The sequence below is a fragment of the Phragmites australis genome, chromosome 3 (assembly GCF_958298935.1).
Source record: "Phragmites australis chromosome 3, lpPhrAust1.1, whole genome shotgun sequence".
Lineage (NCBI taxonomy): Eukaryota > Viridiplantae > Streptophyta > Magnoliopsida > Poales > Poaceae > Phragmites > Phragmites australis.
In genome coordinates this window covers 43,532,184-43,544,772 of record NC_084923.1, presented here as the reverse complement: position 1 = coordinate 43,544,772, position 12,589 = coordinate 43,532,184, and the positions used below count along the sequence as shown (strand labels likewise).

The window sequence follows — 12,589 nt, the reverse complement described above, 5'->3', positions numbered from 1 at the left end:
ATGCTTATTGTTTTTAAATCCAAAATTATATGAGGTAGTTCAAACAAACTCACATGAGAGAAGTACTCAATATGGCAAAATGTATTTTTACTATGTAAAGTATACATAGAGAATACCTAAAAAAATTAGTTTCATATTTTATGTTTTTTTAATTTCTAGAGAAATTTATCAAGTTTAAAAGGCTCAATCAAGATTAACAAAGAATTAGTGATAAATAATCATTTCATTCTTGAAATATATTTTTCTTATACAGAGCATGACAAAATAAGATTAACAAAGTTGGATTGTCCAATTTTTGATATTTCAAGATTTAATTATGGATTAACAAGTTTCAACATATTTAATGAAATAGAGGTATTTCAGTGGACATTTCATGCATGCATGTATTTTTATCATGTACATCATGAAAAAACAAAACCAACAAACTTAGTTTTATATTTTTCTGAGCTCCAAATATTTTCTACAAATTATAGATTATTTCAATATAACTAATATTCCTTTCGGCATTTTCTGGATTTTCCAACTTTGACCGGTTGTCGGCAACAAACAGCGACGAAGCTTGGCTGGGGAGGGGTACCAAAAAGCTCAACGCATTGTGGTGAACTTGTTTGAGGGGTCGGTGGCGGCATGTACGGTGGCAAGTACGGCCGGCGGCCACCATGGTAGGCAACGGAGCTAGGCTGACGGTGGTGGCGCACTGCAGAGGGAGAGAGTGGAAGGGAAGGTAGTAATGAGGTTCCCTAGACCGTGGTGAAGCTCACCGTGTATTTGGCTCGGGCAGAGGCAACTCACGGTCCAAAGTTCATCGGCGAGGTGGGCGAGCTTGCGGTGCCGGCCGGCTTTGCATTGGGTCATCGACGAGCTATGCTCAAACTAGCGCACACAAAAGATTGGATATGGCACTATGAAGCTCACCGAGCAATGGAATTGGACAAAGAGGACTCATAAGCGGTGATGCGTCCATGAGGACGACAAAGGTCGTTAGGGACAATGTTGTACTCGAGCTTAAGAAGGACCACTGTTTTATACTGTACACATCACTGCCAGCTTATCCCACCAACCGGTAGTGATGTCTATCTATCACTGCCGGTTGGTGGCTTAAGCCGGCGGTGATGCTCAGCCACCTCATCACTGCCGGTTGATAAGCCACGATGGCTGGTTCTTCCCGTACGACCTACGAACTGACAATGATAACTTGTCACTGCTGGTCTGTAAGGAACGATAGTAATGAACCAACATATAAATTAAACTAAATCTGTAATAGTAAGAAATCCTGCAAAAATAGTACGACGGCTACACCCTTTAGGAGGGGTTCTGATAATAGTGGATATTTAGTCAAGTCCCTCTTTTTTTTTTACAGCTTCTTGCTTTTTATAAAATTAACATATATCTAATAGGAATATTTTATTTCCTGCTATTCTCCTGAAAAAAAAAATCGCGCGGGGTCGCATGGGGCTTCACACTCGAGCGCATCAAACTAGTGTATCTATACATGACGTGGTCTCTCTTTTATGGCGCCACAATGTACGAACTTCATAGGGAATTTTGCAGGATTTTTTCACATAAACAACTCTATTTCCACATAATTCAATTCGAAAGAAAATTGGAGGTATCTCGAACAGCTAGCATATGCGGCGTTTTACATATGGATTGGAAAGGAAATTCCAAACCCGACATGGCATCAATGGGTTTCCCCAAAAGATGGGGCAGGAGAAAAGAGGCACGCACAATTTGCACGTACATGCCAGCCAGCTATATGGCCACACTTGTACTGGAGTGCATGTTCCTCTTTTAGCCTGTAACCTTGCATATATACGAGCATATGCTATATATATCCCAATATATGTATATATTTACGTATGTATGTATGTTTCTCTTATGTTTAGTTACAGAGAGAGGGAAAGAAAAATGGGTACACCAGAACAAAAACGGGTAAAGAAAAAAAATGCAAAACAGAGAACCAAAAAAAAGTGTGTGACTAAACAATCTATAACATACACTTCCTACCTTCCTTCGAGTATACAGATTAATTATCCTTAACCCCCCAACAATAATGCCTAACAAAAGGAATTAATCTGCTAGCTAAGTAAATTAAGAATCATCTGGGAAGAAGAACTGAAGAAGAAGAGGGTTTGTGATCGATCTCATATTCATATATCCCATCCCATGCATCACCTCCAGGCACCATGCAAATTTCTCTCTCTAGATGCTCAGCTCCCTCTGCCTCTCGCTTCAGCTGGTTTCTGTTCTTTGTCTCTCTTTCCTCGGTTCTACTCCAAATGCATGATGCATGCAGGCACGAGCCATGAATGGTGATGTATAAGCAGTTAAGCATATCAACAACCGCTGTAGTCTCTCATGGAGAACCGACCGGTGCCGTCGGGCCCCGCGTTGCCCGCCCCGGCGTGCTGCAGGCCTAGCGTCAGCGACACGTCGCCGGCCGCCGCGCCGGTCGCGGCGGGACCGTACCGCATCCTCACCCCGGGCTCGAACCGCCCGTACAGGTCGTCCGCGCCGCCGCCGACGTGCGCGTCGCCGCCGAGGAGCTCCACCGGGTCGTCCGCTGCCGAGGGCCCCGCGGCTCCAGGGTCGGGCTTGTGGGGCATGACGCCGCCGGGCGCCGTGCCGTGTTCTTGCTGCAGGTGCCTGCCGCCTTGGTGCATGCCAGATTGCTGATGCGGGATCTGCGTGCCAGCGGTCGTCGTGTCGTCGGCGCCGGAGTGGTCGTTACCGGACTCGGGGCCGCCGCCGCCGGCCGAGGAGCCCTCGAGCTCCTTGCACTCCTGCTGGTACATCTCCTCAATCATGGGCTTCCATAGCCGGACACGGGCGTTGATGAACCAATTGGAGACCTGGAGTTGATCCAAAGGCAAGCAAACGAATTATTGCAGGGACAGGGGTCCGTGCATGGCCAGTGGCGCCATGCGTGCGTGCATGCATGTATGCTTCAGGGACGTAGCTTAGCCAGCTACCCGGTCCTCACTGTCATGTTTCAGTTTTATCTTGTTTTGTCTTGTTTCGTTATGGTGTCCAATGCTTTGGATCTAGTTCTTTTGTAATATAGCATGGACATGCCTTGTTTTGCTTTCTGAGTATGTACATGTCTGCACATGGTTGAATAGTAAAGAGCTAGTACAAACTATAGAGTACTTTGGCAAGTATACATGCACTCAAATGTTCTTGCACTCTTGATTTCTTCATCTTGCAGTCCCTAAATTGTTGGTAGGCAATCACTATATTCTATTTTTTTATTGTGTGAATATCAACACTTATAGATTACTTTTAGCCAAGACATTGCTGACTCAGCATGCAACGATGCGATAATTCAACGAACTGAAACACATATAGCACTGTTCGGCATAAAAACGATTTTGACTCATCTAAGTTAGAAAACTATATATGTTGATCAAGATATCTAAATAGACAATTCGGAGGTATATCATCGATTGTACAATTATACGGATTGTCCTACATTGACCATTTGACTAAAATGTCATTGGCAAAGAAAGTAGATAACTAAGTGAGCTATTCAAAATTTTGCATTCAGTTTTAGTCAACTTGCCAAAAAAAGGAGACATTTAATTATACATGAAGTTATTTCAGCGCAGAAAATGCTCAGAGAATTTCGTTGTTTAGTTGGCAATTTTCTTAGTCATTATCATATATATAGTTATTAGCAAATATATATTCAAGAAGTTATATATATTCTTCCAGTAGCGGCATATTCCTTATATTAAGTGTTGTTTGTTATATTACTTACTTGTTTTCTTGGGGTTAGGTAATACTAAAAAATAATATCATAGAGAATTTAGTTCGGCATGAATTTGATATATATATATATATATATATATATATATATATATATATAGAGAGAGAGAGAGAGAGAGAGAGAGAGAGAGAGAGAGAGAGAGAGAGAGAGAGAGAGAGAGAGAGAGAGAGAGAGAGAGTTGGTGGGGAACATGAAATCCTGTATTCAGCAGGTATGTAGGTGCAAATTGCTTGTGAAAGCTCCAAAAGGACTATAATTTACACTGAAAAGTGACCATTAGCTTATTCCATTTTTTTTTTCTAAAAGTTGGCATTAGGAATTGACTAAGTAAGTATTACGAATAAACTTAAAAAGAAACGTTCAGGTGTGAAATGTGTTAGCTCGATCAACTCAGACCATAGCTTCACAAACAATTTCACAAAAAGAAACAAAATCCTAAACAATTAAAACACGTAACAATCAATCATAATGTGTATAAATGCAAACAACAGTTGGGGTTCATGCCACACCATTAATTAGCTTTGATGTCTCAATTTGTTTGTAATTCTTTGTAACAAAATCCTAGGAATTCTTCCACTAACTGAGAAAAAAAAGAGCAAATTAAAGGACGTCCTATACATTTTGATTTTCTTGGACTGATTACTCATATAGTCACTACAATATTTAAAATCATATAAAAAATACAGCTACAATTTTTAGTCACTGTGTTAGAGTATACCCTCGCATGCATGAAAAAATTGTATTTGCACTTAATTAATGATATTTAAAAATGCCTACTGGTTCTGTACTTTATTTTTTAAAATAAACTTCATGTAGTGGAAACATACAATGTTTGTAGAATATCATCCAAGTGAATCACTTTTTTTTGTTTTGCCAAGCAATGTTTCGTATGTACTTCAATTATTTGCGAACTAGAAATTTAAAGTGGGGGTAGATGGCACCAAAGTCAGAAATACACACAAAAGGAGATATGGAAAAATTGAACGTTTTGCTTTAAGATGAAGGCATGTATATAGCTGGTTACATGAAAAGGTACCATTAGTTGCACATTAGTTTAGTGCTTTGATGGTATATGTAAACGATGTCAACAATGTTGATGTAATCAAAACCAGCATCTTAAAACAGCAATAATTCACTCAGAAAGTTAGACCAAATGATGAATTTAAAAAGGAAAATTCCCAGTATGGATCAAAGTAGGTTAAGTGGTCAATTACTAGCTACTTAAACAAGTTAGCTAGAGAGAAGTTGAAATAAACGGCGTACCTACTCGTTGGACACAATTGCGGATTTTTAGTTAACTTCTACGAAGAAATCGCTAGCTATTGTTTACACCATGTGGTGTTGCTTTCCTCACATATATAAAGCACAAAAATGTATGTATGTCAAAACCAACTATTGTTGTTATCTAGGTAGGGTCGTTTTGGATGCTTTGGAATGATAGAAGTGTTGCCACATAAGGAATCACGCTATTCTTTGGATCGATAAATAAATCGTTTGGATTGATGGAGCCAGAAAATTTTTCACGAGGAAGCTGACCATCTAAGGTAGAAAAAAATGGGCTACAATGTAGAGTATATATATTGTCTCCCTAGATATATGAACCGGGTTTCTAAAATCAATCCAGATGTTTCTCAATCACCCTATGCATAGATCTCACTCAAAAGGCATGGAAGGGATAACTGGACAAGAGGAGCTGAAGAGGGACCGAGTTTGCGTTGTCACATTGGGCAAGAGCAGAGGAGGAAATTTTTAACGATGTGGCCATCGGTTGATAATGACCTAGTGCCCTTAAGTTGGTAGACGTGCTGCGCAAATGGATGGGACATGAAGGGCACACTTGTGCAGGGACCACGTAAGTGCAGGAAAGAAACAAAAGAGACTGTAAGAGGGAGATGAAGTAAAAATAAAAAACAAACATAAGGAACTGAAGTAAGTAGGGCTCAGCCGAATGCATCATGCATGTCATATATATAGTCCATCAACCCGTGCTTTTACATGGGCTAGTCATTCTCATTTATAGTTTTTGCGCTTTCGCATTGCACCTCCGCGTGAGTTCGACACGTGTCTCATTGAAACACATTAGCTTGGGCTATGTCAACTCTCAGCTGTAGTCTATCTATCGTGATTTCATGAATCCATATTTTAGCTTCCTAATTTTATTATTAACTGTTGCAGTTGTAAAAACAATTTTTTGCCTCTGCAAGTTAAGTTGAAACCCTAGTTCTTGTTGCACCACTCTCTTTGGATTTTATTAAGAAATTAGGATTCCAACTCATAGATTGCATCCTTAGTTGTTGCAATGGCATAAACATGCACTTCAGCCAGCACCACAATGCTCGTGATACCAGATGTCGTCTATAATAAAACTATATATATATATATACATATATATATATATATATACATATATATATATATTGGTCAAAATATAATAAATTAATTTAGAGTAGAAACTTACATAATTCTTATTTAATATTAAAGAAACCTCTTTCTTGATTACTAAACCTAGAAATCGATCTGCTCATCACTCCCTCCTAATCTCATTGGTAGCCTGGTTCAACTACAGTGGTATTCATGATAGCATGCATGTATGATGGTGGCCCACATGATATATTATACTTTGAGTTTGATTTTTCCTAATGGCAAAGATGTGTAATTTACAAACATATATAGGGGTATTTTGGGTTATTTTCATAATAGCATAGGTGGGTAATTTAGAAGCTGATTTAGGGGATATTTTAGGTCATTATTTTATAATGGCATACGTGGGTAATTTAGAGGCAAGTTAGATCCAATGGTCATTGTTCTTAGTCTACCAAATCGATGGCCAGATGTTTTTTTTGTTAGAATTTCTAGGATTTATCTTTTTTTCTTAGTACGTCTCATCTAGGATCACCGTGGAGCTTCCAAAGGAACTTTCAATTAGTAAATATAAAGATAAAGATGTGGACCATGCATGCAGCATTTTAAGCTTTTCGTATCCCAATTTAACTTGAGTTCTCCATATAATAACTAAAGTTGAGGTTTGGTATAGTCATTATTAGTAACAATGTATGCTAGGATTGGTATGTATGCATATTAATGTGCGCACGGAGGTATCTGAAAATGATTTATCCTCCTGCCGGCTTTGTAAACTTAGACGGTCTACCAAGAGTTTGTAGGGATTATCGGCTTGAGTAACAGAAAAATTTCCAATATAGTATTCTTCAGTTGCTATAAACTACATGAGGAACAAGCGTTTTCATTTTTATTGATCCAAACCACTTGTTCTACTCCTAATGCCCATTTCAATTTTAACATGAGAGGAGATGCTATATTCTAAGTATTTCCGTGGTGCACATTCAGTACGGTGGCAGCAGGTTCTATTCACCTCCGGAAATAAAATGAGCGCTGCATATAAGACAATGCAGAAGGCCACCTTGAGTTGATGCCAAAAAGAAGTGCATGCATCCAAATTATCAAAAACAAACAGCATAAACAGATACAATGCTACGCTCAACAGTCGGCGATATTCATGCATGCGTACGTCCGTATCCGCAAGAAGCTAGCCGATAAATACTCTGATTCCAAACTGTACATGGGTGCAAGTGTACAAACCTGGTTCCTGGAGAGCCCGGTCTGCCTCGCCAGCAGGTGCTTATCGGCGTCGCTGGGGTACCTGCGGACGGCACGAGAAACCATGCACACACATGAGCATAATCCCATGCTACATACTGTACCATCGGTGAAGAGCAAAGGACCAGCTAATAAGACTGCAGGACGTTCTGGCACAACACTATCTCCTGCCTTCCTGCAGTCGCTGACTGCATGCAGCTGCAACAGCAGGAGCAGCACCACTGCTCGTGCGACGTGCTAGTACTATTCACCAATCATATACGCATTATATGTGCAGCACTGATCATATGGACGAGCGAGCACTGATATCCACGCACGCACAGTTCGCCAATGCCTAGTGGTAGTAGCAGCAGATCTAGCTATAACCACTCTCTGCGACCTGCATGCATGCATGTAGATGCAACGGCGCCAGGAGCCAAGGGAAACGGATTTCGAGGCCGATATATTCTCCTCTGGTATTTTGATCTCTCGCAGATGGCAATGGCAGCATGATAAGGGGATTTCAATCAGATGGTGCTTGTAAAGGAGGCCGGCTTAGCTAGCCCATGCCGATAGCAGTGCGCATTGCAGAAAGGCTAGTTCATACCGGCATGCAGAGCGCACCTGCGTACAGCGTGCGTGTAGCTTTTGCGTGCGCGAGCGGGAAAGCGAGCAACCTTCGAACGGAGGAGCTGCTGCGTGCGTGCGTGCGTGCGTACGCTGAGCGGCAGCCGGGATCTAGTCGGCCCGCCACTAGCCGCAGTAAAACCAGAAAAGGTAAATTTCTGCAATGATGGGAAAGTAAACCTGGGAGGGGGGGGGCAAAAGGGGAGGAATATATACACAGGCGCACAGTCCCCGGCATGCATGGTTGCTGCGGCCGGTTTTTAGCGTAGATCTCGAAAAATTTACTGCTTTTGCTAAAGCACAGCAGCGAACCAGAGGGACAGAGAAAAGCAAAGCAGAAGCTGCCCGTGATGAGTGAGTAGAGTACCAAACTTCGATCTACGTGCTCCTACTCTCGCGCCAGGTATGGCAGTACTGACGGATCCCATGCATGCATGGCGCATTTGCGTGGCTCCAAAAACAAGCATCAGATGCCATGGCAACGAAAGGAACATGCGTGTACATCTCCATGCATGGAGATTAACGCAAGTCAAGAAAGAGACGGATTGTGCATGAGAACCTAGGAGCAGAATGAGAGGGTTGACGTACGGGTGGAGGAAGTGCTCGAAGAGCCAGGAGCGGAGGATGTTGACGGAGCGCTCGGGGAGGCCGCGCTGGGGGCGCCAGGCCTCCTGCTCCATCATGCCCATGTGGTGGAAGGCGCGCTGCTGCCGGAGGCTCTGGTCGATGGCGCGCAGCCGCGGCGTCTCGCCCTTGGTGAGGCCCGAGCTAGTGCCGGCGTCCTTCTCCCCCAGCAGCTCGCACGTGTGCCGCAGCTGCGCCGCGATGGCGTCCTTGAGGCACCGGAAGTGCCGCGACATGGCCTTCTGCGCCAGCGCCGTGTACGGCGTCGCGGCGCCGAACCCCATCACCGAGTCGAAGAAGTTCACCACCATCTGCATCTGATCGCAGTAGTGGTTGTACCTCCGATCCACCTGAAACAAACAAAAATTAACAGCCCGAAGTTAAAAACACTCTTAGTTACTCGATCACATGAATCATCCCAAAGTAAAAAAAGAAGAAGAGAACAAACAGACGAATTAAATCGCTAAATAAGTCTTATGATCGAAAGGAACACAAGAAATAAAACTTGGGTTGCAGCAGTTAAGGCATGGGCATGGCGTAGCATTTGTAGCTGGCACAATTATGAGAAATGGGGAGAAGCAACAAAAGAAGCCGAGGCCCACAGGCATTTGGCAACAGCCGAGCTGCTAGCCATACGCATCTATATATATAGTGACCTGCATGTGCCGATTGTTTGTTCCTGTGCTGCTCAAGCTGCGGTGATCACTCGCTCGTCAATCATGTAGTACCTAGGAGTTGTAACATGTAGTAGCAAGGGACGTAACTGCTAACTCTCGTACTTTCTCCCTGCAGTGCCAATTGTAACAGTGCCGAGAAGACCATAAGCTATCTAGCTACCAGCTAGCTTCAGTTCTTAGTTGAAGTTCAAGGTTGATGCTAGCATCTAGAGTGTCTAGCATGATCGATGCATGATTGCAGCTTGCACCAACCACCGATATATATGCATAGATATAAACAACTAGTTGAACCAAATTAAGCTTTTCCTCAAGTATTATATGTGTGTGTAAAAAGATTAGGTAGTGACCCAACGCATATTTAAGTATTAACATAACTCCTATGTTGCGATGCGATGACGATAGCAATGGGGGAGAGAGAGGGGCATGTAGATATGGAGAGAGAAGATGGAGCATAAAGAAATGGGGGCGATGAATGCAGCGGCAACAGCTCGCTCGCATGCACAGCAGCAGCCGCGCCAACAACCGCACAAAAAGAAATGGAGGATCGATGTTACTATGATTGGAGATTCAGATCTCTTGGAGTTTGTGTTGCCACTCCTGCTGCAGGGCAGGAAGGCTGCATGCCATTGGCGGCCACCTGCCACATCCGGGAAGAATGACATGGCGGTAAAAAACAAGCACGACTGGTTCTGGAGTTGTACTACCAGGTACCGGCTCTGCCACCAACCGCCGCGGCTGCAACTACCTAGGCGCCGCCGTGGTGGCCGCGCGCGTCGTCGGCCGGCGCTATGGCGTCAGCAAACATGCACCCATGCATGCAACAGAGAGGAAGAGAGAGGAAGAGAGAGGAATTTGTGTGTGTGTGGACAGTGGACGTGCCTCGTCGAGCATGGAGATGAGCTTAGCCTTCTTGCGCTGGTGCTCGAACCGGTCGGCGGGGGACAGCTGCGGGGGCTCCTTTGACGCGGATGACGGCGACTGCGCGGCGCCGGAGCTGGAGGCGCCGCCCTTGCTAGCGTTAGGGTTGGACGCCGAGGCCCCCCGCCCGCCTCGCGCACCGCCCTTGATCTGCCCGCGGCCGACGCTGCAGAACTCCTCGAGGAGCTCCTGCGCCGCGCGGGTGTACTTGGAGTTGCGCAGGACACCCGCGACGCCGGCCGGGCCGTAGCCGACGTGCAGCTGCTGACCCAGCGCGCCGACCTGGCCGTGCAATGCCATGGGGAGCTGCTGCACCGACGGGCCCTGCTGCTGCTGCTGCTGCCGATTGAAGTAGAGCACGCCATCCCTGACCCTCAGCTCCTCGGCCTGCTTCGCCATCTCCAGCTGCTGCAGCGACGGCGATAGCGAGAGGGACAGCCCCTGGCCTTCCACCACTCCGGCACCACCGCCGCCGAACGGAGCCGCGGTGCTGCCGAACGCCTGGAACGCCTCGTGGTGTTGGATAGCGGACTGTGCGTCCGACGGAGGTGGCGACGTTGGCGACGATCTGGACTGCTGCTGCTGTGGGTTCATCAAGAACAGCTGCATCGCGGCGGCCGGGTCGGTGGCAAGGCCAGCCATGCTGCCTTGCTGCTTTGGCGATGACGTCTCACCTAACGAGCCAAGGTTGGCCCCACCAAGGACCAAGCCAGCACGGCCAGCCGCGCCGGCGCCGAACCAACTACCGTCGCCGGACAAACCGGCGACCCCCCCTGGCCCCTGCCGTAGCCCGAAGCGGTAGTTGGCGGTCATCTGGCTGGCCAGCAGCTCGGTTGTTGATGGTCCCGACGGCGGCGCAGGGAAGTTGAACATCTCGGAGAGCATGTTGGAGGCCCCGGCGGCCGCCGCATGCTCGTACATGGCCCCGGGCTCGGCATGCTCGTCGCCCTCGATGGGGAGCAGGCCGTGCCCGGCGGTGGCTGCCGCGTCGAAGCCCTGCACCCTCAGCTTTTCGCGGCGGCTCTGCTGCGCCACGTGCTGCTGCTGGTCATGGCTGGAGTCCGGGCGGTCGAAGCCATCGGAGAAGGCGAAGACGCCGCCGCTGCCCTGGTGGAATCCCTGGGAGTGGGACATAGAACTCGCGGTGGCCGGGCGGCCGGCGGAAATCGCTGCGCTGCTCTTTGGTTGGCTTACGTACGTGGTGGTCTGCCCTGGCTGAGACGGTGGCGCCGCTATGCCCATGCCGGCGGCGCCACTGTCACCATCGTCGGCGGGATCCCGGCCAAGAACTCCCCCTTCTTCCGCAGCAACCTGCACAACTCATCAGCAGCAACAAGCGCAGCACGATCATCAGGAATAAAAAAAAAACACCAGCAAGAAAAAAGAATCCGAGCCGGAGAACGGACAAAATTGCACTCTTAAAATTAAATCGAAAAAAAACTATCTATTTCCAAACTCCTAGTGCTAAGTAGCATTTATGAACAGCCCGAATCGAGCTGAATCGATCGACGGACAACTCAAGTGGGTCTAGAAAAGCTTTTCTCCTGCCGCCGCGTTTGCTTACCTTAACCTAAGAGGAGCACATCTTTATCTGGGTGAGGCGGTGAAAGGCTTGCCTCCGAGACCAGCTGCTCCTCTCCACCACCTCTGTCTCTCTCTCCTTGTCTCTCTCCCTCCCTCCCTAAATCTCTTTATCTCAATCCCTCTCCCCAACCCCCCTGTGCTGTGACTAACTCTATATTTTTTCCTCCCTCCTTTGTCCGGTCAGGCACAGCAGCCTTGTGCAAGTGCAATCGCCTTCTGATTCTGAAATGGAAGAGCGACGCAAAGGGGAGGGCAGCACCGCAGGGACGGAGGCTGGTATATAAAAAAAAGGAGTTTTTTCGGCGCTCTGCTGCTGCTGATCCCTCCTGCCGCTGCGGCTGCTGATATTGGAATTGGACAGAGCCCGGCACAGCAGCAACCCAATCCCAAAGGGAGGAAAAGGTCGCTCTCTCTCTCTCTTCCCCTTCCTCTTTTTCTTTTATTCTCTTGCTTGTACCGCGTTTAATAATCGGTGTCGTTGTTGTGTTATGGTTAAGTTATTATTGTTGGTGCTGGTGATGTCGTACCCTTGTTTTTGTCTGTCCCCCCCCCCCCCCCTCCCTTTTTCTATCCACAAATCAATTCAAGATACTATATGCTAGAAATTAAAATTCTCTGCAATTTGCTCTCTGTTTCGCACAGCTCTAACTGCTCCGAACATGATCGAGCAGCTAGGTAGATACTTGGATGGAAAGAAGCTAATCATGTCTAGTATTATCCAGCAGGCAGAAAGCTGATGAAAAGCAAAGAAAGGGGCAGGAGGAGGCAGGGACTGATGGAAAAAGAAAGCGATGAG

General features: G+C 46.2%; 1 protein-coding gene across 1 annotated transcript; it reads right to left on the bottom strand.

The window, feature by feature from the left end:
* Nucleotides 1-1,830: 1,830 nt before the first annotated feature.
* Nucleotides 1,831-12,128, bottom strand: LOC133913236 (BEL1-like homeodomain protein 4). Its single transcript, XM_062356324.1, has 5 exons — nucleotides 11,774-12,128; nucleotides 10,171-11,520; nucleotides 8,579-8,964; nucleotides 7,367-7,427; nucleotides 1,831-2,852 (listed from the first exon to the last, which is right to left on the bottom strand). Exons 2-5 carry the CDS (start codon nucleotides 11,449-11,451, stop codon nucleotides 2,337-2,339), a joined length of 2,244 nt encoding a protein of 747 aa, XP_062212308.1. The 5' UTR covers nucleotides 11,452-11,520; nucleotides 11,774-12,128; the 3' UTR covers nucleotides 1,831-2,336.
* Nucleotides 12,129-12,589: the final 461 nt, after the last annotated feature.